Below are 26,154 nucleotides of genomic sequence, written 5' to 3'. Positions count from 1 at the left end.
GGATCAATCATGCAACTCCGCGTGGACCACCTCATTGCAGAGCCGCGCAGAAAAAGGGGGAGGGTGCAACACTGGGACTTTACGGGAGGTCACCCATACCAGTACTACTTTAGCCCAAGCATGCTTAAATGTGGATTTTTGATGGGATCCTATGCATACATGCTAGTATGATCGCACCCACAATGATCATGCCCCCTCCCGCTCTTCAATGGGCACCGCACAAAAAGGGGGGAGCGTGCAACACTAGGACTTCCTGGGAGGTCACCCATCTAAGTATTACTCTATCCCAAGCGTGCTTAACTGTAGAGTTCTGATGGGATCTGGTGCATTAACAATGATATGATCGCACTCGCAAGGATCACGCCCTATCCCCCTCTTCAACGGGCACCGCACAAAAAAGGGGGAGGGTGCAAATTAAGACTTCTTAGGAGGTCACCCATCCCAGTACTACTTTAGCCCAAAATCTCTTAACTGCGGAGTTATGATGGGATCCAGTGCATTAACATTGGTATGATCGCACCCGCAAGGATCTCGCACCCTCCCCCTTTTCAACTGAGACCCACGAGCTACGGGGAGTGCATGTGACCCATCCACAACCCTTGATCCGAAGCAGTTTGACACAATGTTTGCTCCCCTTCCCTCGGCACAATGCATTCCTTGACCCGGCAGTGCCCTTTGCCCTCGTGGGGGCAAACCAACTGGATAAAGAAGAAGAAGAATAAGGTGTAAGTTTTTTGGCCACCAATGATGCTGCATAGAGCTCGTCGGGCTTTCCATTGATGATCCATGCACTTTTCCAAGATCCGAATTCATAAAAAGCATATGATTTGAACCTCTAGCCTACTTTCCTCATGACGTATTTGCTACAATGATGTGAGTAGTCCTGTGTCCATCTTCCACTCTCACAATATGTCACATTTGTTGCTCTAAAATCCCCCCTATGACTTCCAAGTAGGATGATAAATTGGCGTCTTTTTTTTGAACTCGAACTTCTGTGATTCATCACGATTAGGGAAAAAGCTCTTTCATGTTAATCAGACACAGTTTCTTTGGTGTCAACTTTTCAATGGATCCACGTGGACTACCTCACCACGAAGTCGCACGAAAAAATGGGGAGGGTGCAACACTAGGACTTCCTAAGAGGTCACCCATCCCAGTACTACTCTAGCCCAAGCGCACTTAACTGTGGAGCTTTATTGGGATCCAACACATTAATGTTGGTATGATCACACCCGCAAGAACACGCCCTCTCCCCTTCTTCAACGGAAACTGCACAAAAATGGGGAGGGTGGAACACCAGGACTTCACGGGAGGTCACCCATCTTAGTACTACTCTAGCCCAAGCGTGCTTAACTACGGAGTTCGCATGGGATTCAGTGCATTAACACTAGTATGATCACATCCGCAAGGATCTCATGCCCTCCCCGTTTTCAAGGGTGACAACCGCACCAAGGGGAGTGCATGGGGCCCATCCATGACCCTCGATCCAAAGCAGTTCGACATGATGTTTGCTCCCGTGCAATGCAACACCTCAGCGACTTCCCCAACCTAACAATGCCTCGGCCTCTTTCCCGACCTGGAAGCACCTTCCACCCCGTTAGGGGCCAACCAACTAGAGGAAGCCAGAGAAAAAGGCGCAAGTTTCGCGGCCACCAGTGATGTTGGATAGAGCTCGCTAGGGTCTTTCCAACGTTTCTTCGGATTCAAGACATTGATTTGGTACTTCCGCCCTCAGGGCGATTCCACCACTGCTCTACCCCTCCAACACCTACCACCCACCTGATAAGGCCCCGCAAGAACCGAGAGAGTCGGTGCAACGTTCGTACGGACCAATCATGCAGCTCTGCTTGGACCACCTCACCGCGGAGACTCGCAAAAAAAGGGGGAGGGTGCAACACTAGGACTTCCTGAGAGGTCACCCATCCCAGTACTACTCTGGCCCAAGCACACTTACCTGCAGAGTTCTTATGGGATTCAGTGCATTAACTCTGATATGATCGTACCCACAAGGATCATGCCCCCTCCCCCTCTTCAACGAGCACCGAACAAAAAGGGGGGAGGGTGCAACACCCGGACTTCCCGGCTGGTCATCCATCCAAGTACTACTCGAGCCCAAGCGCACTTAATTGTGGAGTTCTGATGGGATCCAATGCATTAACACTGGTATGATTGCACCCGCAAGTATCACGCCCCCTCCCCCTCTTCAATGGGCACCACACAAAAAGGGGGGAGGGTGCAACACTAGAACTTCCTGAGAGGTCACTCGTCGTAGTACTATTCTCGCCCAAGTGCGCTTAACTGTGGAGTTCTGATGGGATCTAGTGCATTAACTTTGTCATGATCGCAACCACAAGCATCTCGTCCCCTCCCCTCTTTAACGGAGACCCGCGAGCCACAATGAGTGTGTGCGACCCATCCATGATCCTCGACCCAAAGTAGTTTGACATTATATTTGCTCCCCTTCCCCCAGCGGAGCGCATTCTCCCATTCGGCAGCGCCCTTAGCCCTTGCGAGGGGCCAACCAACTGGACAAAGAAGAAGAAGAAGAAGTCGTAAGTTTTGCGGCCACTGATGACACTGTGTAGAGCTCATCGGGCATTCCATTGATTATTCAGGCACTTTCCCAAAATATGAATTCATAAAAAGAATATGATTTGAACCTCTAACCTGCCAAGATTCGTGCAATATGGGTTCGAAGACAATTATTTTTCAACTGTGAGGAAATTGCTACGCAACAGCTGCACAAGTTCTGGAGCTACATAGTCGCTGCACAATTGTTGTGCAACTGCCTCTAGCTCCTTGCATATGTCTCCCACCACTTCAAATCGGGTTCTCTTATTGTCTGAGGTAGAAGATATCCCTTTCCAACAAAAATTTTCTTTTAAAAAATAGTAACGCATCAATTGATAAAGTTTGTATGCGTTGCTGCACAATTGTTGCGTAAACCTTGCCTATAGTTTGGTCTGAGTTTGGATGAGTTTTAAATGCTTAGGGTTTGTGTGTAATTTATATGAGTCAAGGTGTGTTGATCCATAAACTTGGTAGTTGAATTTTATGATTTTGTTCCATACACATCGTATACACTGCATGTTAAAAAGGGTTGTCAGAGCACCAACAACAAATCCATTTAACTCTTGTCAAAAAACCTATTAGTCACCTCTTTGCATTGCGCTGTCAGTTTGTCCATTGTGCTGTCAGTTGACCTTTCCTCCACATAATTGGTGTGCCACGAAACATAGTTGAAATGTGTGTTGTAGGTTTCAAAAATCCAGATGGAAAGCCCGGGAATCAGACACAAAAAAAAAGGAGGAGAAGTAGTCCTTGTTGAGCCTAGGAGTTTGGAAATGGTGAAATCTGATCCTGCAATCAGAATGGAATTCGGAAGAACGGGGTGCATATCCTTTTGTGATAAATTCTAGACACATGGCCATAATTTTCAACTTGCAAGCATGTTTGCCATGAACTTCAAAGGTGATAAGGTAAAAATTAGTGATGTGGAGTTTACAATGTCTGAGGAAACCATTTCTCAAGCTACATAAATTCCTTTATAGGGTGAGAGTTGGTTCAAAGGGAAGGAATTAGATGCCTCACACTTTAAAGAATTTGTAAAACCCCAATACAAGGACAAATATGACACCACATTTCCAAGGACTTATTTGTTGAATCGCTACAGTCAATTGTTAAAGGTGATCCAGGTATACTTTACATGTGAAGGTTGCCTTAGCAAGGTGTATCAATACCACATTATATTTCTTATTCTTTTCATTGGTTAAAGGAGCTTGAATTTACCCTATTATCAATTTAAAATCTTGTGCAAGATGGCAGAAAGGGTTCAGTCCAAAGGAGAAAAACACTTGCCTAGCTTATTTCACTTTGCATTGATCAAATTGTTAGTTTTGCATGATTTAGAGAGAAGGAAGATGTCTTGGGATGGTTTCATGTCAACTTCAGGTCTGCTAACTCATGCAAACATTTCTCTAATGGAAGCACATGAAGAAGAACCTAAAGCTAAAGAGATAGAGGCATCTAAAGCTAAAGGGACAGTGGAAGAGGCAGAGGTACCTAAAGTTGCAGAGATAGTTAAGGAAACAAGGAGGGATAAGAGAGCAACAAGCAAAGGGAAAAGAAAGATACGAGTGGAAGAAGCACAATTTATACATAGGCTGAGGACTAGATTTTCTCCCAAGCTGTTGATTGAGGAGCTAATTCCTCAAGTTGATATCTCAGAGGATATACCGGGACAAGGTGTAGGGGATGAAAAAAATGTTCAAATGGAGGACAAAGATCTTGAAATCACAAAGTTGCAGGACACCTTTGCTAAAGCCCATCTTCTGATTTCCTATTTGCAAAAGGAAAACTGAGAGCTCAGGCACATAGCAAGAAAAAAGAAAACATGTAATTGATGTGGAGGTGAGAGAACCCAGTGTGTAGCAAAGGAAGCCTATGACAAGGTCAACAACTAAATGGAAAGAGAAGATGAATGAAACCTTTCAAACAAAAGAGAAGCCATAGTTTGATGAATGGAAGGAGTATCAGAGGCTATTTGACGAGATTGAAGTCTGCTAAAGGCAAGTTGATCAAATAATAGAGAATACCGAAATCTGTAAGAGTGCCATCAATGATACCATCTCAGAAGCTGATGTTCAGGTTGCAGACGCTTTGGATGTAATTGACGAAGCCAAAGTATTCATGAAATGGACTCTTCCCCTCTGCAAACAACTAAAGAATTATTACATGAGAAATCTGATTTTGAGGAAAATATTGCGGGTGATGAAGTAGAAACTAGCAAAGGCTAGGAGACAACTCAAGAAGGTCAAGAAGTCAAAACAACCACCTAATGACTTGCCTACAATAGTACAACCAACTAAGGAAGTCAAAACAACGTCCAATAAAGAAACCAAACCATCATCCAACAGGAAGAGGAGGAGGTAACCAGGTTTCTTGAATGAAATTACTCGTTTTTGATCATGTACCCTGTTACATTTTGCTGAAGGTCAACATCTGTGTAGCTGAGGGCTCATTTTGCAATCACAAGAGGTCATATTTTTTTGAACGGTGTGAATTTTTTTAAAGTTTTGAGGCATGCTGGGAGTTATAAGGTGTTTGTGATAAATTGATGGACATTACAATGTTTCTGGAGTGAGAAATGACATTCAAACCCAAAAATTTGAAATTTTGTTGCGCAACTGTTGTGCAAGTGGTGACTGGGCATTTCTAAGGTCTGCACGCATGGGAAGGAACATCTGGTGGGTCCTACTCCAACTCAACAACATCATCATCATACCCATCATCTCAGTTTTAGTTTGTATGGCATGTGACTATGTTGAGCTAGAGTCTACTGTGCAACACATCACTCAGTTGTTTTGTTTTTCAGTTATTTTTGACCTTTCTATTGTTATTCTAGTGATCAAGATAGAGATGAATGGATAGGGATGAAATAGGTAGATAAGATAAGCATGTTGTAGTTTTTATCTTAACCTTATCTTAGTTTCAACTTTAAGACTTGATGTTTCTAAGTTGAGTTGTTTCGATCCTCTTAGTGGATGAAAAATACATTCTATCTAGTTTACGATTTTTCATTCTGCCTAAATGTATTTAAACTGAGCAAGACATGAAAAGAGAGTTCGGATTTAGGGAGAAGGCATGTGTATGTGTTTTGTTTTTCTGGTGCAAAGAATTTACCACTTGACCAAAGATTCTTGTGGTATGGATTTCAAGTTCTGTGACTCTTCTTATGTACGTGTTAGTCTCTATGTCTATTAAATTTTCACTTTTTAATTGGCTCTAAAATAGTTTTCAGAATTCATCTATGTTGATGCTATGAATTATTGTTTTCCTTTCTAAACTATGATGGAATTCACCCTTAGTTAGGTTCTCCTTTATGAGATTCTTCTCGATATTTGATCATAAGATATATGTTACATAAATCATTTCATGCTTTGTTACATGTGATTGGATATCTTTGTGAATTTTCAAGTTACTTGCAAAACTCACCCACTATGCTATGACAGATGTTATGACTTGAAATAATACTTGCATTGCCTCTGTTTTCATAAGTGTCTCATGTAAGCTCTGATAATTTGTCTAAAAATCTGACTCATTGACCCATGCCCACCGGCCCTCCTTCTCAAGTCTATCAACCATCATCATTAAGTCCTATATTACCTTTGCAGATCTGGGCTTTGTTGAATGTCCTTAAGCACATAGATGGCCTTTGTTGTGAATTTATATGCTCCACAGAGATATTTTGTAATTAGGGTGAATTTGTACTTTGGAGCAAAGATATTTGTAACTAGGGTATTTTGAAATTTTAAATGGATTTTTTAAAATTGTAAATTTGAGCTATGTGATATGTAAAAGTGAAGTGTTCAAAAAAACAATTGAGAACTAAATTTAATGTGATGAATGTGTATGAAAAATCTCATTTTCAACACCAAGACCACTTTTATTATATAATTGAAAATAAGTAATTATAATGAAAATAAATCATTAATTCTTATTTACTTTAAAAGAAGTTTGCATTTTAAAAAATTTGATCTTTATCTTAAATCTGAAATTTTCATGAATCTAAACTGGTTTAATTATTTTTATATACTTTACATAAACCAAAATATTTTATTGATAATTATAATAATTATTATTTTTTAAGTCACATTACAACATCTTTATTACACTGAATTAGAGAACCTCTCTTAACCAAAAAAAATATAAATTAAAATTACATTAAAAAAATTCTAAATATTTTTTAAAACTTAATTATTATATAATTTTTTCCATTATTAACTTAATAAACTTCCATACATGATATTTTGAAATTAGAGTGAATTTGTACTTTGGAGCAAAGATATTTGTAACTAGGGTATTTTGAAATTTTAAATGGATTTTTTTAAACTGTAAATTTGAGCTATGTGATATGTAAAAGTGAAGTGTTCAAAAAAACAATTGAGAACTAAATTTAATGTGATGAATGTGTATGAAAAATCTCATTTTCAACACCAAGGCCATTTTTATTATATAATTGAAAATAAGTAATTATAATGAAAATAAATCATTAATTCTTATTTACTTTAAAAGAAGTTTGCATTTTAAAAAATTTGATCTGTATCTTAAATCTGAAATTTTCATGAATCTAAACTGGTTTAATTATTTTTATATACTTTACATAAATCAAAATATTTTATTGATAATTATAATTATTATTATTTTTAAGTCACATTACAATATCTTTGAACCTCTCTTAACCCAAAAAAAATATAAATTAAAAATACATTAAAAAAATTCTGAATATTTTTTAAAATTTAATTATTATATATTTTTTTCCATTATTACCTTAATAAACTTTCATACATGAGAAACAACGAAAACGCAATTATACACAAACATTTTGACAAAACATTATGGAATTGAGAGAATTGTAAGACTCCTTTGGCCAGTTCGACTTTTCATCGGAACTAGGAACTGAAGCTTGATGAAGAAAAAAGAAAGGTCATGGATTGAAATAGTGGTTCGCTCACACTTGAGCGATATATTTTATGCTTCTATAAACTGGAATATTAAATATAACATTTATTAGCTATACTTAGATATTGATGGTTAACAGCTACCATATTCTCGAACGTCGCCGAATTTTCGAATATCTCATACTTTTAACCTGAGAGTGGGGACCGCAACCAGATGAACTGACCGTGGTGTGGACAGCCCAAATTCCTCAGTCATATCCAAATCCCCGGGTTTCATTCCAGCGGGCAGCTTCCAATCAAAACAATGCAAAAGACTGGCCAAGGTATATTCCACAACGGTTAGCGCCAGGGGTTGCCCGGGGCAGCCTCTCCTGCCTGCCCCAAAAGGAAGCATCTGGAAATGTTGCCCCTTGATGTCAATGGGGCTGCCAACAAATCTCTCAGGCTTGAACACGTCAGCATCTTCCCATGATTTGGGGTCCCTTGCGAGGGCCCACACGTTCACTATAAGACGAGATTTTCTGGGTATAAAATAGCCGCCGACGGTGCAATCATTGAAGGACTCATGTGGGATAAGCAATGGCCCCGGTGGATGAAGCCTCAGCGTCTCCTTCACCACTGCTTTTAAGTATGGGAGACGGGGAAGATCCCATTCCTCCACCCTGCGATCGAGTCCCACCACGCTCTCCAACTCCTCTTGTACTTTCCTCATCATTGAAGGATTTAGTAGCATTTCAGACATCGCCCACTCTAACGTCGCAGAGGAAGTGTCTGTTCCCGCTCCCAGCATATCCTGCATTCATATATATATATATAGATGCACATAAAATCTAAGAGAGAAATATCCTGCATTCATATATATATATATATACACACATAAAATCTAAGCCAGCAATGTAATATAAAGACAAACACTGGTCACCAAATTTTCAAAATATTTTGCAGACCAATGTCGAATATTTCAGCAAAACATTTGGGGATGATTAATAAATCTTTAAATCCAAGTGAAGTGCCGGGCATTGCCATTGTTAGCACATATTCATCTTCATTGAGAATTCAAGCGGATAAAATTACGAGTGAGTTAGTTAGTTAGTTAGTTATGAGATAGGACTTACAAAGATGACTGCCTTGATGTTGTCTCGAGTGATCTTGATCTCCATATCATTGTTATCCATGAGTCCCAACATGACATCCACGAAATCCTTGTTATCAGAACTATCGTCCTTGTTCTTCTCCATGTGCTCCTCTATAATCATCTCGAAGAAAGCATCAAAGGTGTTATGGCAGCTCTTCTGTCGGCGGCGGAGGCCTTGCAGATCCAACCACTCCAACCATGGAATGAAGTCCCCAATATTAATGGCCCCGCTGAGAAAGAAGACCTCCTTTATCATGTCCTTGAACCCTCTGCTGTCCAGGTCCTCCTCGCAGTACTTCTTGCCGAAGGCCATCCTGCATATGATATCCGTTGTCATGGTGGACACCAGCTTGCTCACGTTCGCCGCCTCACCCGACGCGCAGCACTTGGTGACGCTCTCTAAGAGGGCGGACACCTCTTCCTCCCTCACAAATTTGAGCAACTCGAGACGCCGGGGACTCAGCAGCTCCAGCACGCACACCTTACGCATCGTCCTCCAGTAAGGGCCGTAGGGCGAAAAACCGATATCTGTGGAATTATAGATCATGTTTTTCCCCACCGTCGTCGAAGGCCGGCCCGCAAAATTGAGGTCGTGGGTTTTCAAGAACTGCTCCGCCATCTCCGGGGAAGAGGCCACCACGGTGGGCACGGAGCCGAAGCGCAGGAACATGAGCGGCCCGTATTTCTGCGCAATGTCCCTCAGATTTCTGTGAGGAAGTTTACCCAACATGTGAAGATTTCCTATTATTGGCAACGCCGGAGGCCCAGGGGGAAGCAGCTTTGCAGACCATGGACGGATTCTGAGTAATAAAACCCATGACACAAACAGAGCTAGTAGGCCTAGTGAGTAGGAGGCAGTAAGGCCGCCGCCTGTTATCCCCACGATATCTGAAACTAAATTTCCATCAATACCCATTTTGTGCTTTGCGTCTACTGCATTTGTTATCACTCTCTCATGGATTTAGATATATATAGCGCAAGAGGCAGCCGGAAAGTCCAAGCACGTTAACACTGGGAATCCAATTTCAAAGGCGTGCATCTCTGCGAAGAAAATTTTCTGATGAACTATTTCTAAGCTCGTGCGTGGACGTTCAACTTATACTATTTAAATTGATAAAATTAAAAAGGGTGACGAGTGGGCGCACTTATACTATTTAAATGGATAAAATTAAAAATGAGTGACAAGTCGCATTGAATTATTTAATTAAAATGAGTGATGAGTGCAATTGAATTATTTAATGAGCAATTTCTTTTTCACTCTCAGTGAAATTAATTTAATAATTCTGGATTTTAAATAAATAAAATTAAAGTCAATGCTACACTTAGTCATTTAGTTTAAATATATTTAAATGAACGTAAAAAAAATGTATTTATAATCGCAATTAATTGATAATAACACGAGCTATAGCAATTCAGAATCTAGGACCAATATCAATGACCGAAGTGCTTCATTACTCCATAAAACACAAATTGATTGTCTTATACACTGTGTTGCGGGTGTAATAATGGACAAAGTTCTAATACTTAATAAGATATTTTTTTAAATGCCAATGAGGTGTACACTCAATTAAGAAGGCTAGACAACAAGGTCTCATAGCAAAATCTTCAAGATAATCCAGAAATTATTATCGTTGAGGAAGAGTTAATCTAGAATTCACGTGGAAGAGATAAGACTATATATAAATTTAGTGGATTCAGTTACTACCTAATAGCTAGTTTCATTTTTGTTGTTTTATTTTATGGGCATTTTTTTACATATCAAGATCAAAAAGGTTTTGAAACTTTCAATAAGGGTTTTTACAAATCTAGCAACAATTGTACACTATATTCCCAAGTGGTTGGGAAATATTGCTCAATTCTACAAATAGAGCTCAAGTGGTTGGGAAATGTGTATTGCCAACTCTTGGAATATGAAGATATGGCTTTTCGATGTAGGAATTGCCAACAAGTTGGACACCTTCAGAGTGTATGTCCCTTTCCAGAAGGTTGCCAACAAGTTGGACACCTTCAGAGTGTATATCCCTTTCCGGAAGGGGGATTCCTCCTGGAAGGCGTTTAAGAACTCTAGCCATGGTTGGAGGGATCTTAAGGAAAGAAAGGGATCCAAAGATTCAACTGGTCAGGGAAGAGACAACCCACGACATCCAGAGTCAGATTTAGGTAAGTCAAACCCCCCAGCTTCCACTGGGGCTCCAAGGGCACTGTCTCATTCCCCTACAGGGGTGAGTCATCTAAGGAAGAAGCAAGAAGGAGCTTCAACCATAATTTTGGTGGCAACAAGTGGGTACAAAAGAACCCACCAATCATACCTTTCTAATAGTGACAATGAAATAAAAAACATGATTGATTCAATGGCATTGGAAATATTTCACGACACTGAGGTCATTGAACCAATTGCTGTTGGGCTTCATAACTCAACAGGTTGGGCTGGCATTCAAAGCCCAAAAGGGAAAAAAGAAAATCCAAGGTGATGTCTTGAGAGTTAATTCCTAGAATGCAGGTTCTGTAGTTGGGAATATGGGGATTTCCACTATTGAAAAATGATTTATCTTGTCGATATCAGTCTTTCGGAATAATCACATCGTTAGGATGTGATTACATGTTATTTATTCATTCATATCAATTGATTTCTCACCTTGTCCTAAGGATGAACCACATTAGTTGGTTCAAAATGTCGACCAAATCCTAACGATGTGATTAATCCGAAAGACTGATATCTACATTATAGATCCAAAAAGTCTTAGATCTAACATGATGTATCTTGGTTTTAAGTTGGTGTGAGCACCTTACTCTAGGGATTTCTCAGGGTATTGGGGTTGGGTAAAGGGGGTTTGTATGGGGATTTTCGAGTATGATTTCAGCTCTTAGTCGTGTAGTCAAGAAAATTGCACCACAAGGAGATTTGTATGAAAATCCATGTAATCATGTTTTTCCAAAGGAATACAATTGCTACAATTTACAATAAAAAATAAATAAATAAGTAAAGAAAAAAAATTGTACACCTATAACCTTCAAATATATTCTCAAATTTGAAATCCATCGAGACCTACATAAATGCGAGGGATAACTGTCTTTGCGCTTAACTACTCTTAGTTGTGAGTCTAATCTACACAACATTAGGTAATTGTTACCGACGCACAATTCTATCAGATATGGTAGGTATACATATTGAAATGAAATGCTCTCCCCACTGTGCCAGGCAGAAATAATAATGTTAACATGTTATCTAGGTTTGTAATTTTTTCGGAAGTAAAACATGTTATTTAGGTTTGAATTTTTTTTGGAAGTAAAACTCATGATCGTAGGGACATTGTACATGAATTAATTACAATAACTAGCAGTTGTAAGATGTAATGAATTCCAAGCACAATTAATTGACAATGTTGTCAAGTTGCCGAGTTGCATGGAAGATGGCAATGGCGAGGTTGAAGAATCTACATGCATGATTTGGATATTCAAAACTAGAGAGATGCGCAGTTGCAAAAAATGTAAAATTGCACCAAACAATTACATTATTGGGACACCATTACATAATAAGAACTAAACTAATCATATTGCAGATAAATAATTTAAATATTATTATACAATAATAAAATTCAATCCATGATATTAAACTATAAAGCTTCAATTTTTTTAGATAAAAAAAATAATACCCAATCAAACTAAAAAACCAATATCTAATACCTTACCTAAAACAGATATAATAAATGTGACATGAATTATTTAACATTACACTATTTTTAAACTTAATTTGATTATAAATTTTAAAATATTTAAACCATTTAACAAACCTTATTGAAGTTAAAAGACTAATTTTTTTTCCCAATCAAAATTTCCAAAATATTTTAAAATTTACCACAAAAATAACAATAACTTTTTTGTTATTATAAATAACCTTTTTGCTATAATTATAAGAACAAGGTATATAGCAGCATAACTGCAATTACATGCCTAAATCAAATAAATTTAGAACTTAAATTTTAAGTATTTGAAATTTCATATTTACCTAAATGAAGTGGAAACTTCTTGATAAACAGAATTATTTGTATATATAAATATTTTATTAAGAGATTAAATTACAGATGATGATATTACAATTGCGGATGTCTGGCTTATATACCGCCATGGACACCCTTTGGGGAAAGGGCATGATCTTATGATCGTGCCCTTTCATCTAATTTAACTTAAAATTAAGTAATAACCTAATCTAACTAATTTTTTACATAACATTGCCTTCCTCTCGAAAGAATGCTTTGTCCTCAAAGCATAAGTAACGACGGATGTTGTTGAAGAATGATTCATTCTCCCAGAAGGCGTCTTCTTCGGGTAAGTCCTTCCACTTGATCAGATATTCCAATATGATCAAGGTCGCACACTCTAAAAGGTCTTGGATTAATCTCTCAAGTTCCGTTTTTTGGTGATGTGGATATCGGTATGGCTTGATGTTGACAGGGTCTGACCCTGCTTTGACTTCTATTGTATGCTCAATTTCCCTATTAGGCGGCCTCTTCATAGGTAGGTTTTGAATTACTTTTTCATGCTTCCGAATCAAATCTTGTATCCCTGGTGACTCTTCTCTAGTCATATTTGTAGATAACATTTCTAATTGGTGACATTGTATTGCATAAGCAGGTGCTCTTCTTCGACTCAGCTTCATCATCTGAGATGATGATACAACTTGATTTTCTGGTGCTTGGAATCTGTGTAGTTTGTACTTTTGACCTCCCCATTTGAATTTTATAAATTGTACTTGATGGTTGGCGGCATAAGTACCTAAAGTTCGTAACCATTGGATACCTAAGACTACATCTACTCCTAACGGTACTGTGAAGAATGGAGACTCTAGATTAAAGTCTTGAATCTGCAAATTGACCTTATGGCATTTCCCTACCTTTTCAATCTTCTTACCATTGGCTACCATCACTTTCATGTTTGGTAAGGGAAATGAAAAGATATTGAGTCTCTTTGCCACGGTTGCATCTAAAAAATTGTGTGTACTTCCAGAGTTGATGAGAACCACTACGTTGTTCTTCTTTATGTGTCCTTTTAACTTTAAAGTCTGAGGTTGTGATATACCTGTCATAGCTGATAATGACACTTGCGGAATACTTCCATCATCTAATTCTGGTGAGAATTCTGGGACGTCTTCTGTGTCTTCTATGTCATAATCTTCACTGTTTGAATCATTGGTTGCTTCACAATTATATAGGTTCTTTGGTTCTTTTCCTTTAGCACATCTATGTTTGGGGTCCCATTTCTCACCACAGCGCTTACATTTACCCTCTTTTATCCTTTGCATTTCCACATTAGATTTTTCATCTTCACGACGATGTGGTGGAACATATCTTGTATTATTTGAGTCCACATACTGGGGTATCCTTCGTCTTGCATAAGCTTTTTCCGCTTTTGACCAAAATATTGGTTCGGATTTCTTTTCGACTGTTTTTGCTTTTCGTCTTGCTACTTCTATAGATGTAATGTCATGCATCTCAAGTTCTGCTTGTAAATGGGTTTTGAGTCCCCAGATGTATGACTGAATTAGACGAGATTCTGATAACCCAGGTACTCGTGTTACTAAGGTCTCCCATTCTTGAGTGTATTCATCCACACTTCCTTTTTGTCGTAATTTGATGAGTTTTGAAAAGAATTCTTCTTCCTTTACACCTTGGAATCTTTTGAAGAATGCATCTTTAAATTTTCTCCAGCTAATAACGTGTGTTGTCTTTTTCCACCACATATACCAGTTATATGCTTCTCCTTCCATTTTCATGGATGCATGCCTGAGCTTTTCGTCATCGTCATTGATGTCATATATCTCAAAGTATTCTTCTGCTTTATTTATCCATGCAACATTGTTTTTTTCGTTTCCATCGAATTTAGGCATCTCAACTTTTGCCCTTCGCTGGTATGTTGCTACTGGTTGAGCGAAAAAAGGGTGTTGATTGGTAAAGTTATCCCAGAGTTGCTTGTTTGTAAAGGCTGTGTTACTTGCTTCTTGGTGGGGTGTCGCTGATTTTCTTGGGGATTCAACCTTTTCATGAGAATTTGTTGACTTTGTTGAATCTGATGAGAGGTGTTCTTGATTCTCTTCACTTTCTTTTAATAGCTCTTCGGGTGTACAATTCGACCTTTTACACAGAAGTCTCAGCATTGTTAAGGCATCTCTGATGTTTACTTCTGTTTGGACATGTTGACTTTCCATCTTTATCTCTATTCGATTTGTCGTATCTTGAAGATTTTTTATTTTGTCCGCTTGCTCCCCAAGCTTGATCTCGAATTCATTTAGTCTTTTATTGACCTCATCGTGGTTGCTATTTATCTTATGCTCTGCATCCAACAACTTTTTTTGGAAATCCGCCATTGTCATTGTCGACATTGAGCGGGTTTGCGGGAGCGTGTATTTATTTGCTAGCTAAAATATTTTTCCTCCCCCTTTTTTTTATTAGCTAAAATAATATTTATACATATAAATTTTAATTAATTAAAATAAATTTAATTAATTAATTAAATTATATATATATATATATATATATATATATATATATATATATATATATAACTTTTAATTAATTAAAATAAATTAAATAAATTAAATTAACTTTTTTATATATATATAATTTTTAATTAATTAAAATAAATTTAATTAATTAAATTATGTGTATTGTATATAATATATAATATAACTATATATATATTATAAATATATATAACCACGGTTTCACCGATACAGTTTCCAACTATATACTATATGTATATAAAATTATATATAATATATAATATATAATTTTTAATATAATATAATTATATATATTATATAATATATAATTTTTAATATAATTTAATTATATATATTATACATATATATAATAAAACTCTTATCGATTTTAACTTGGAGCGACACGACGGTTTGAGCGGATCAACAAGACAGCTGTGGGCAGTAATAAAGGTTAAGAAACAGAGCGATGAAAACAACGGATAGTGGCGACTATAACAACTTCGGAAGGCGGAAGCGTGTGGCAGATGACTTGCAGGGACCGGATTGCAGTGGACGGGGGTCGGGGGTGTATAGGACGGACGCAGTGGGGATGTCGGACGCGGAAGCGTAACGTGATCTTTTGGTAAGAAGCAAAACCGGTAAAGTGTGAAGCCCCTTTAACCTTCCGTTGGCACTCCCTCTACACTCTGAAATACAGTCTGCAATGGACTTCAAATATCCAAGCAGAGCGCAGCCTGTGTAACACGTGGGTAGTGAAAAAAAAATAGCGCAAGTGTGGTCAGCGGGAGTATGGACCACAGTGAGGCGGAAAGTGTAGGAATTTACAGGGTAAGTTCCTCAGAAAGAATACCAAAAGGACACCGCTCACAACCAGATCTCAAATCAATACACCAGTATTTTGACGTGGTTAAAACCCTCAAAGTGCAAGGAGGGAAACAGTCCACGGCCTGTCCCAACGTGGGTACTACAGGCAATTTATTAATCAAAGAATGAAAATTTACATAAGCTTCTCTCATGCACGGATTACACGAACAATGACCCTCCATGCGCTTTAAATAGAACTCATGGACCAATCGGGTGTCAAGCCACGGATCAAGTGTCGGTAATACCGAGGTGAGAGTGAACCGTCGGATCACTACATATCGTGACCGTCGGATTGTAAGTTACAAAATGTACAACGGTAAAGAAAGACACTTTACCTAACTCTATACCTAACTCTATACTAGACCAAGTTGAACTTAACTATATCCTATGTGTCGGAATATCCTAACATCCCCCCTTAAGAACAACTTGGGATAGGATTGAAGGATTTACAAATATGACACAATAGGAGAAGGAAGGAGGCACTAGAGCCTATCCCCCCTTAGTGACAACTTCCTGAACTCCAAGCATATATCGAAGTTTAGTGAACTTCGCCTCTGTGAGAGCCTTTGTGAAGATGTCTGCAACCTGATCATCTGTTGGACAATATTGCACTTCAAGAACATGGTCATGAATGAGCTTTCTGATGAAGTGCATGTGTAGTTCAATGTGTTTGCTGCGCTGATGCTGGACTGGATCTTTGCATAGCTGAATGGCACTTTGATTATCACACCAAAGTGTGGTTGGATGCTGCTGCTCAAAGCCAAACTCTGATAGGATCTGACGAAGCCACAAGGCTTCCTTACTAGCTTCCACGGCACCACGATACTCTGCTTCTGCTGACGAAAGAGAAATGGCAGCCTGTTTCTTACAAGCCCATGTAATAGGTCCTGAACCAAGAGTGAAGACATAACCGGCAGTAGACTTCCGATCATCAGGGTCACCAGCCCAATCAGAATCAGTGAAACCAACTAACAGAGGAGCTGCTTTGGCACTGTAATGAATCCCAAACTGTACTGTACCTCGAACATAACGAAGTATTCTTTTAGCTGCTTTCCAATGACTTTCATGGGGGTTTTGCATAAAACGAGCAACAAGGCCAACAACAAAGGAAAGATCAGGACGAGTATGGGTTAAATACAAGAGTTTTCCGACAAGTTGACGGTATAAGGTAGCATCAACTTCAGGAGAAGTACAAGAGACTGAAAGTTTGACTCCAGACTGAAAGGGAGAAGGGGCTGGCTTACAGTCTTCCATGTGAAAATGACGAAGAATATCACAAGCATACTTGGACTGGGAAAGGAAAATACCCTCCTGGGATTGCAAGACTTGAAGACCGAGAAAATAGTGTAAGTGTCCTAAGTCTGTCATTTCAAATTTCTTTTTAAGGCTGGACTTCACATGGTTTATAAGGTTGGGATCACTACCAGTAAGAATAAGATCATCAACATAAAGAACAAGGATGATAAGAGAGTTGCCCACTTTCTTGGTGTAGACAGTATTGTCAGAATGACACCTAGAAAAGCCAGATTCTAAAAGAAAGCTATCCATTTTGGCATACCAAGCCCGAGGAGCTTGCTTGAGACCATAAAGGGATTTCTTGAGTCGACAAACAAGGCTGGAGTCTGTTTGTATGAAGCCAATGGGTTGTTCCATATAGATTTCTTCCTTCAAGTCCCCATGCAAGAAGGCAGATTTAACATCCATCTGATGGACTTCCCATTTTAAAGAGGCAGCAAGGGAAAGAACAAGGCGGATAGAGTTCATTTTGGCAACAGGGGAGAAGGTTTCAGTGTAGTCAATGCCTTCAACCTGTGAAAAGCCCTTAGCAACGAGACGAGCTTTATGTTTATCAACTTTCCCATCTGGTCCATACTTGGTTCTGTAAACCCATTTACATCTAACAAGTTTGCGTCCCTTTGGTAGAGGAACAAGATCCCATGTATCATTTGTCATCAATGAATGATATTCTTCATTCATAGCTGCTTCCCAATGTGGATGGCCTGAAGCTTCTGCAAAAGTGTCAGGATCATGATTTACTGGAGCTTGAGCCAGTAAAGAAGAGGCTCTTTCAAACTGAGAACGTGTACGTCGCTGATCTGTAGGATCACCGGCAAGATCACCTGCTGCATCCCGAGTAGCACGGACCCATCTTGGAAGTTGAGGATCCTGAGAAGGTGGGGGAGGATTATCATCCTCGCTTTCATCATCTGAAGAAGAAATGTTTTCAAAAGTAGAAGAGATAGGAAGAGGTGGCACATCCGCCGGACTAGGCTCGCAGGCCGATTTATTTTCATCAAATTTTACATCTCTTCTAATGATAACATTTTTGGACTTAAATGGAATAAGTCTATAACCTTTTACATCTTCAGAATATCCAACAAAAGTACATTTCTCACTCTTAGGTTCTAAAGCTTTATGCTTTTCATCTGGAATATGGGCCCATGCTTCACTTCCAAACACACGAAAGTGACTTACATCTGGTTTAATGGAACTCCAAGCTTCTTCTGGAGTGATATTCTCTAGAACCTTAGTAGGAGTGCGATTGATTATATAATTTGCACAATTAATTGCTTCGGCCCAAAAACTAAGACTGAGTCCTTTAGATTGCAGCATACAATTAGCCATTTCCTTTAAGGTGCGATTTTTCCTTTCAGCTACACCATTTTGTTGTGGAGTGTATGGAACAGTATGTTGCATTTGAATTCCATTTTCGGTGCAAAAGTTGATGAATGTGTTTTTAACATATTCTCCACCATTATCAGTTCTTAGCTTAAGAATTTGATGTCCAGATTGTTTTTCAACAAAGGCTTTGAAGGCCAAAAAAGTGTTAAATACTTCGCTCTTGAGTTTTAAGAAGTATACCCAAGTGCGTCTGGAGAAATCATCAATGAAAGTTAAGAAGTACTTGCAGCCAGAGAATGAAGCAACAGGAAGAGGACCACATAAATCACTGTGCACAAGCTGTAAAGGGGCTGAGGCGTGCCAAGAGGCACGTTTGTCAAAACTGTCCCGATGATGTTTTCCGAGTACACATCCGGAACAAACACCATCTCTGCAAGATACCATAGGAAGACCTGTCACCATATTTTCTTTACATAGATGCTGAAGGGAGCGATAGTTTAGGTGACCAAATCGCTCATGCCAAAGTTTTCTCACTTCATCATTATGAGCAACAAATACTGAGGGAAGATTTGATGACCCAAAGTTGTGAAACTTATACAACCTTTTGGAATCATCAGCAAGACCAGTAGCTAGAATCTGTTTAGGATCTTTTAGATCCTTGATTACAACATCATGAGGTGAAAATTCAACAATTTTACCTTCACCTGAATGAGTTATCTGATAGACAGATAGAAGGTTGCAGGATAAGGTTGGAACACATAATACATCATTAAACTGACCATTGTCTAGATGAACAGTTCCAGTCCCTACAACATTAAGAGATCTATCATCACCAATATATATATTTTTGGTGTTACAATCATTTAAAGAAGAAAACATGGCTTGGTTTTTGGCCATGTGACAAGAGGCTCCAGAATCAATGAGCCACTCATGAGAATGAGAAGAAGAAGAAGATACATTTAATGCATAACCAGACTGAGATGATTGACAATGACATGCAGAAAGTGCCATTCCGGAAGTTGAAGTTGAAGTAGGCTCCACATGGATGTTATGTTTCTTCATTGCGGCTTCCAAGGCTTCCATCTTCTTAAACATTTAGATTCTAAGTGGCCATCTCGATTACAAAAGTTACAATGTCTATCAGTCTTCTTCCATTTGTTTTTATTGGTCTTATCATTTTGCTGAAATGATCTTTCATTTTGAGGCTGAGATGGTTTAGGACCATTCTTTTGAGGATATGACTTCTTAGGATTCTTTGAATTTGGTTGTTGCTGGGCGGCTAACGCTTTCGTGGAAGAGTTTCCAAGATTAAGAAGACCAAGGTGTAAGAGTTTTTCTTGTTCTCTTATTAAGGAATCACAAAAGGAGTCAAAGGAAGGGGCCTTGTAGTCTTGTCCTTGACAAATGAAAGCTTCCCTTGTAGAATGGAAAGTGGAAACAAATACAGAGTAGGCTGGTCCCAACTTAGTAAGGATGGAATAAATAAGGTTACCATCTTCTTTCTTAACTTTAACCCCTTCCAAGAGATATCTAAGGGTCTTGAATTTGGACAAGAAATCTTCAATGCAAGAAAAATTATTAGGATCCAAAGTAAGCAGCTCATTTTCAAGTTGATGGGCTCTAATTTCATTTTTAATCCCAAAGACTTTAGCAAGTTTTCCTAATGCTTCATGAGGAGTCTCAAGTTCTGCAATGTGGAATCTAAGATCAGGAGAAATAGACATCCATATCAAACCACGTGCTTGATCTTGTTTATTTTCCCATTTTGCCGCCTTGTCTTCATCTTTTGGTTTCTTCTCTTGGTCTGTGGCTATTCTGAAGAGACCTTTACTTCTAAGTAAATCTTCCATGTAGGCTACCCATTGGAAGTAGTTAGTGCTGTCAAGAATGACTTGGCATGGACTTTCCATTTTTTTTAAAAAAACTGAAGCTGAAGATGCTGAAAGTAAGTGTTCCAATGGATAGATCTCGAAAAAATAGGCGGTTTTAAAAAAAACGGCTCTGAAAAAGGCTTCCGGATGAAGAAGTTATGGCTTTTTGAAAAAAAAATTGTTGACGTTGCCGGCAAAGTGCGCGAATGTGCGGGAATGAAAAAATCCGCCCCCACAAAATGGAGACTTGAACCCAAGACCTCTACTCTCTTAAAATAGCTTGGAACCAATTGATCTATACAAAAAATTTGAGAGAGAGAGAGAGAGAGAGAGAGAGAGAGAGAGAGGGGGGGGGGGGCCTTGGTTTGCGTGCTTGCCTTTAGAAAGCTCTTTTTCCCTACAAAACACAAAACACAAAACCCAACACGAATATGCAAAGAAAAACGAACCTTGCGGCTCGAAGTTAGCTTTAGCAAAAAAACTAGAAATTTAAAAAAAAAACTCAAAGTTAGCTTTAGCCGAAAAACTAAATATTTTTCTCAATGTTTCTGATTTTCCGAGATCACACTAAGGTGCAGGGAAAAGAGCATACGCATGAGAAAAATCCTTCCTTTCTGTTTCTGATTTGCCCAGATCGCACAGAGTCGCAGGGCAAAGAGCATACGCAGAAATGAAAGGTATAGATCCGGTTAAAAAAAAAGGCTAAATAAACTGAGACCGAAATAAGCAGAGAGAAAATAACAGTAAACTGCAAAAAACACTGTATACCTCCCGATCTGAAAATGACGCAGCTAGGGCTACCGGAAACCTTTTCGCGTGAAACGAAAGGGGTTCCTCACTGGAACAGATGCTCCGAACACAACAGAGCAGTCCTCTCGGCCCGAAAGCAGTCAGAAACAGTAGATCTAGGAAACGACAGCCGCATGCAGTTCTACCGGCTTCAGATTTGGATCACCAACGGACGCGGCCCTCAAATAGCTCTGATACCATGTAGGAATTTACAGGGTAAGTTCCTCAGAAAGAATACCAAAAGGACACCGCTCACAACCAGATCTCAAATCAATACACCAGTATTTTGACGTGGTTAAAACCCTCAAAGTGCAAGGAGGGAAACAGTCCACGGCCTGTCCCAACGTGGGTACTACAGGCAATTTATTAATCAAAGAATGAAAATTTACATAAGCTTCTCTCATGCACGGATTACACAAACAATGACCCTCCATGTGCTTTAAATAGAACTCATGGACCAATCGTGTGTCAAGCCACGGATCAAGTGTCGGTAATACCGAGGTGAGAGTGAACCGTCAGATCACTACATATCGTGACCGTCGGATTGTAAGTTACAAAATGTACAACGGTAAAGAAAGACACTTTACCTAACTCTATACCTAACTCTATACTAGACCAAGTTGAACTTAACTATATCCTATGTGTCGGAATATCCTAACAGAAAGTGCGTAGACAAGGTTTAGGTAGTGAGTATGGCAGCGGACAAAATAGTGATATGTACAGTAACAGCAATAAATGGATGCGTGACCAGCATAGGCGAGAGGATTCGACCGCTCTGATACCAATGAAGTGGAAACTTCTTGATAAACAGAATTATTTGTATATATAAAAATTTTATTAAGAGATTAAATTACAGATGATGATATTACAATTGCGGATGCCTGGCTTATATACCGCCATGGACACCCTTTGGGGAAAGGGCATGATCTTATGATCGTGCCCTTTCATCTAATTTAACTGAAAATTAAATAATAACCTAATCTAACTAATTTTTTACATAACAATAAATATTTAAAAATTCGATATACGTCACTATGATAATGTAGTGCCATATTCACGGGTTTGGCTGCTTCCCTACTTAAGGTATTTAATCATTATAAAATTTATTTTTAAATTAAATTTAATCATCAAATCCACCCTTTTAAGGGATTTATGGACACATAATTGATGAGCATCATTTCCATTGATACAATTTTTTGTTTGAAAGTTTTTGTTTTATATAATACATAGTGTGAGATCATTTATATATGATTGAAGTATTTTTATTTAATAATTTTTTAATCAATGCATTCGTTTCTAATGTAATTGGATGTATATGGATTAGAGTCCATCTTAACTTTCTTTATTGTGTTTATATTGTTATTTATTAATTAGGGTGAGAAGAGTGTATAATTTTTGTTATTCAATGTTGGCACGATGAAGAATATATTATGTAAAAATCTAATCAAGAGTAAATAAGTTTTTTAATAAATTTTGATAAGAATTTGGATGAAATTTCCTTATATTTTTAAATGATGTTTTATTATAATTTGGGTAGAGTTAAGTGATTGAAAATTTAATTGAAATCTAAAGTTTATGATATCATTTATTATATCTTTATCGTTTAGTATTCTTACTAAGATAAATTTACAATGTTAATGTTTTTATTGTTTATTTCGGAACGGTTTATTTTACATGACATATATTGTATTGATGAGATCATGATGATTTCATTGAGCCTTGAATCACAATGCCTCGCTCATTCAAGATTTTATTTGATGTTTATAAAACAAAGATGTCATTTGTGTGTGTCTCGGGTATCATAAAAATGGTAGGTGCATGTGCATATACATTGGAGGACCATATATACAACACATTAAGGACCATTTATTTATTATCATTTTTTTATAATTGGTTCCATATAAAGTTTATTTTGTAGGCGGAACCAAATCTCTATTAACAATAGGGTTGACTTTGGAAATGACATGATTATGACAGAGGTTGAGACCAAAGCTTGTTGCTTAAGATGTAATTTGGTTTTTGTTCATTTTCTATCCTTAGTCTACCTAGTTACACTATGTTATAAGGGATTTAGGATTGCGGAAAAAAGTATCTCCCCTAGGTTTGGTGGTTAACCTAGAACAACAGAGAGACAAGGAACTTAATGTTTTCCTTAAAGTAAATAGAATGAAGCCTACCTGGAATCTGTCGCATGCTTTGCTTCTTCTTTAACTTGAATGCTCCAATTCCAGCTCTGATTGCCAAAACTAGAACCTGCACAATCAGATAACACAAGCCAAGAAACTATGAGATCTATGCAATATCATCTAAACACTCTATTCAATAGATAAACATGGTATTGAAATACATGAAATAACAACATCACATATAGGAAAATAGATAATTATTTGCATTAATATAAATGGAAGGAGTTACAACCATAAATTGATGTTGATCTTGTAGAAGAGATCCTCCAGGATTACTTGTCCTTTCCTTGTCACAATGTGAACCTCCAATCACCCTAAATGCATAAAATGAAATCTCTCACAATAATAACATAAGGGTATAATCACTCTCCAAAAGCCAACCCCTTGCATATGGAACGCTGTAAATATATAGAGGAGTGGGGTAAGTTGGGAGTTCTTATCCAATTACCAATCTAAGGTTTTAGATCCACCTTTGATGGGAGGATGGGACCAAAGGATAAGGGATGGAAACTCCAAAGTAGGGTAGGATAGGATATGAATGTTTTATATGGGGTAAATGTTTGTAACAAATTCTAGAAGCTTCCAAAATTTCTCTCTTTTTCCCGAATTTCTAGAACCAATGCAGGTGCAAAGGGGAGAAACCTGTAGGTGATCAATGCAAGCCACAGTGGAGAAACTTGTAGGTGAACACTATCCAACAAGAGGCCGGGGAGAGTTGGTCTCAGAATTGGCTAAGATGATGTAGTCTCAGGCAGAAACTCTGGGGAATGAAAGAGACATGCTTAGGGCTTTGTGCAAGATTTTGACAAGGGGGAATAGAATGTTGATTGATACCATTAAGAGGCCTATTGATCAGATCTGAAAAAATGGCCTATAATAGATTGCCCCCTAAAGTGCAAAGTCATAAATGACAATTGATGATTGAAGTTCTTTACCTTGTGACAAGTCAGGATCAAGAACAACCGGAAAGCTTCATTTGTTACAATAAATTTTCATCATGACATCTTTGTTGTTTAGGGAGGCATACCCATACTCACACATAAGCTAACATAACATGTAAAATGATCAAAAGATGCTTCCACAAATGAAAACTAGTGGACCCATGATTGGATAAATTCCTATATGATCATGGCCATCATACATTTTGATCTTTGTATAACTCATGAAATCGCAGCTTGGATGAATGAAACTAGATATGGGGCCTTATATCCCCTTCACGCGACCAACCAATGTACGAGTCTAACCACGTGAATCAATGAGCTGATGTTGAACATGCTAGACACTATTTGATTACTGGCCGATGATGTAAGTCGTTAACAGACACAAGAGAAACCACTGATGATGTTAATAGCTCTCAAGGTACTACAATACAATTCATATGGTGTGAATAAATGAGTTGATGTCGAACACCACACAGAGTCTTTCAGTCAAAGGCCATTGATGTAAACCTTTTACCAAGAGGGAGGAAACTTGCCATTGATGTATGCGAGCACTAAGGTACCAAAGGGTGTTCCTAAGTCAACTTCCTAGATAATGTGTTGATGTTGACAGGAAGCAACCCGCAGCAAGAGGGCCTTGATGTATCCCCCACCAACGACATGAAACATGTATCATGATTGAGACAAAATGATGTTGATATGAAACTGGATTAGGAAAGGCGAACATAGAATGAAGTCTTAAGAGTATTGTAACGAATATTAACTGAATGACTTCTCTTGAACACACCAGCGACACTGAATGGAGTTGGAAGCATTGACCCAAAACCGAGATGGAGGCTCTGAAAATGGTATGATAACCAAAATACAAGAAGATTACACAACCCAATAGCCACAAAGATGAAGTGGAAGAGTGTCATGTTCAAGAGCGACACACTGCCATTAGCAAATGGAATACCTTGTTTTCCTAATTTCCCCAACCATATTGGTCAGTACCTCTTTATTTTTTAACAAGATTGAGGAGGATAACATATGCTTGATTTGTAAGTTCACCCTTCGGATGAATCTCTCTGGATATATTTAATGAACCCTAAGAAGGAGAGGTTCGATCTTATCATGTTCGACAAGTCCATCGTTGTTTGATGTTTTAACGAGTCCATAGAAGGTAAAACTCGACATATTTTTCATATTTAGAGAGTTTGAAAAAGAGGCAAAAAATAAAACTCCAGATGTCCCTTTGTTGAGATTGCAACAAGGTGATGGAGCTTAGTGAAAAGAGTCGCCTTCACTAAGTGGGCCCGCAGGCAAATTATGGCGCAAGTTCTATTTTTGGAGCACAGCAGGGATGATCACAGCAGGAGTGACCACAGCAGGGATGATCACAGTATGAGTGATCACAGCAGGAGTGATCACAGCAGGAGTGATCAAAGTCTATTTTTAGACTGGCTGCCCAAAATAGAAAAGTCAAATATTATTGTCTCATAATAATATTTGGACTATAAACTTGATCTTATTCTCTTGGAGCACTCCAGTTTGAGCTACAGATGTGGCACATGCAGCTGTCAGAAGGAAGTACGCTTTTATTATGTGTCAGTTGAGTTGTTGCATGCATGACTTCAGTTTGGTGGAGTTGGATGTAGAGTTGATGGAGTTGTGTTCAGTTTGACTTTGTTAAACTAGTTGTAATTAGTCTAATTGCAAATAGACTAATGATGAGTTGTATAATTAATTATTAACTCATGATGCAACTATAGAATACATCAGTTAACTCAGTTGCATGTCAGTGCATGTTCAGT

General features: G+C 38.3%; 1 protein-coding gene and 4 pseudogenes across 1 annotated transcript; all 5 read right to left on the bottom strand.

The window, feature by feature from the left end:
• Positions 1-232: 232 nt before the first annotated feature.
• LOC149244963 (5S ribosomal RNA) lies at positions 233-351 on the bottom strand (annotated as a pseudogene).
• A 53-nt stretch (positions 352-404) lies between these two features.
• On the bottom strand, positions 405-522 carry LOC149244962 (5S ribosomal RNA; annotated as a pseudogene).
• Positions 523-1,285: 763 nt separating this feature from the next.
• LOC149244961 (5S ribosomal RNA) lies at positions 1,286-1,404 on the bottom strand (annotated as a pseudogene).
• Positions 1,405-2,058: 654 nt separating this feature from the next.
• Positions 2,059-2,177, bottom strand: LOC149244960 (5S ribosomal RNA; annotated as a pseudogene).
• Positions 2,178-7,444: 5,267 nt separating this feature from the next.
• Positions 7,445-9,523, bottom strand: LOC149244959 (cytochrome P450 71AU50-like). The gene is made up of 2 exons (XM_089455534.1): positions 8,576-9,523; positions 7,445-8,253 (listed from the first exon to the last, which is right to left on the bottom strand). Exons 1-2 carry the CDS (start codon positions 9,509-9,511, stop codon positions 7,639-7,641), a joined length of 1,551 nt encoding a protein of 516 aa, XP_089311660.1. The 5' UTR covers positions 9,512-9,523; the 3' UTR covers positions 7,445-7,638.
• Positions 9,524-26,154: the final 16,631 nt, after the last annotated feature.

The sequence above is a fragment of the Pinus tabuliformis genome, chromosome 7 (assembly GCF_031772625.1).
Source record: "Pinus tabuliformis cultivar Carrire ecotype Pingquan chromosome 7, CPIR1, whole genome shotgun sequence".
Taxonomy (NCBI): domain Eukaryota; kingdom Viridiplantae; phylum Streptophyta; class Pinopsida; order Pinales; family Pinaceae; genus Pinus; species Pinus tabuliformis.
This window is presented reverse-complemented; position numbering and strand designations above follow the sequence as displayed.

What these genes read in the sequence shown, in the direction of transcription:
- LOC149244959 (XM_089455534.1), bottom strand. Translation starts at nt 9,511, where the DNA reads ATGGGTATTGATGGAAATTTAGTTTCAGATATCGTGGGGATAACAGGC. An exon ending in ACATCAAGGCAGTCATCTTT is followed by an intron (nt 8,254 to 8,575) that starts GTAAGTCCTATC and finishes ATATGAATGCAG; the next exon opens with GATATGCTGGGAGCGGGAAC.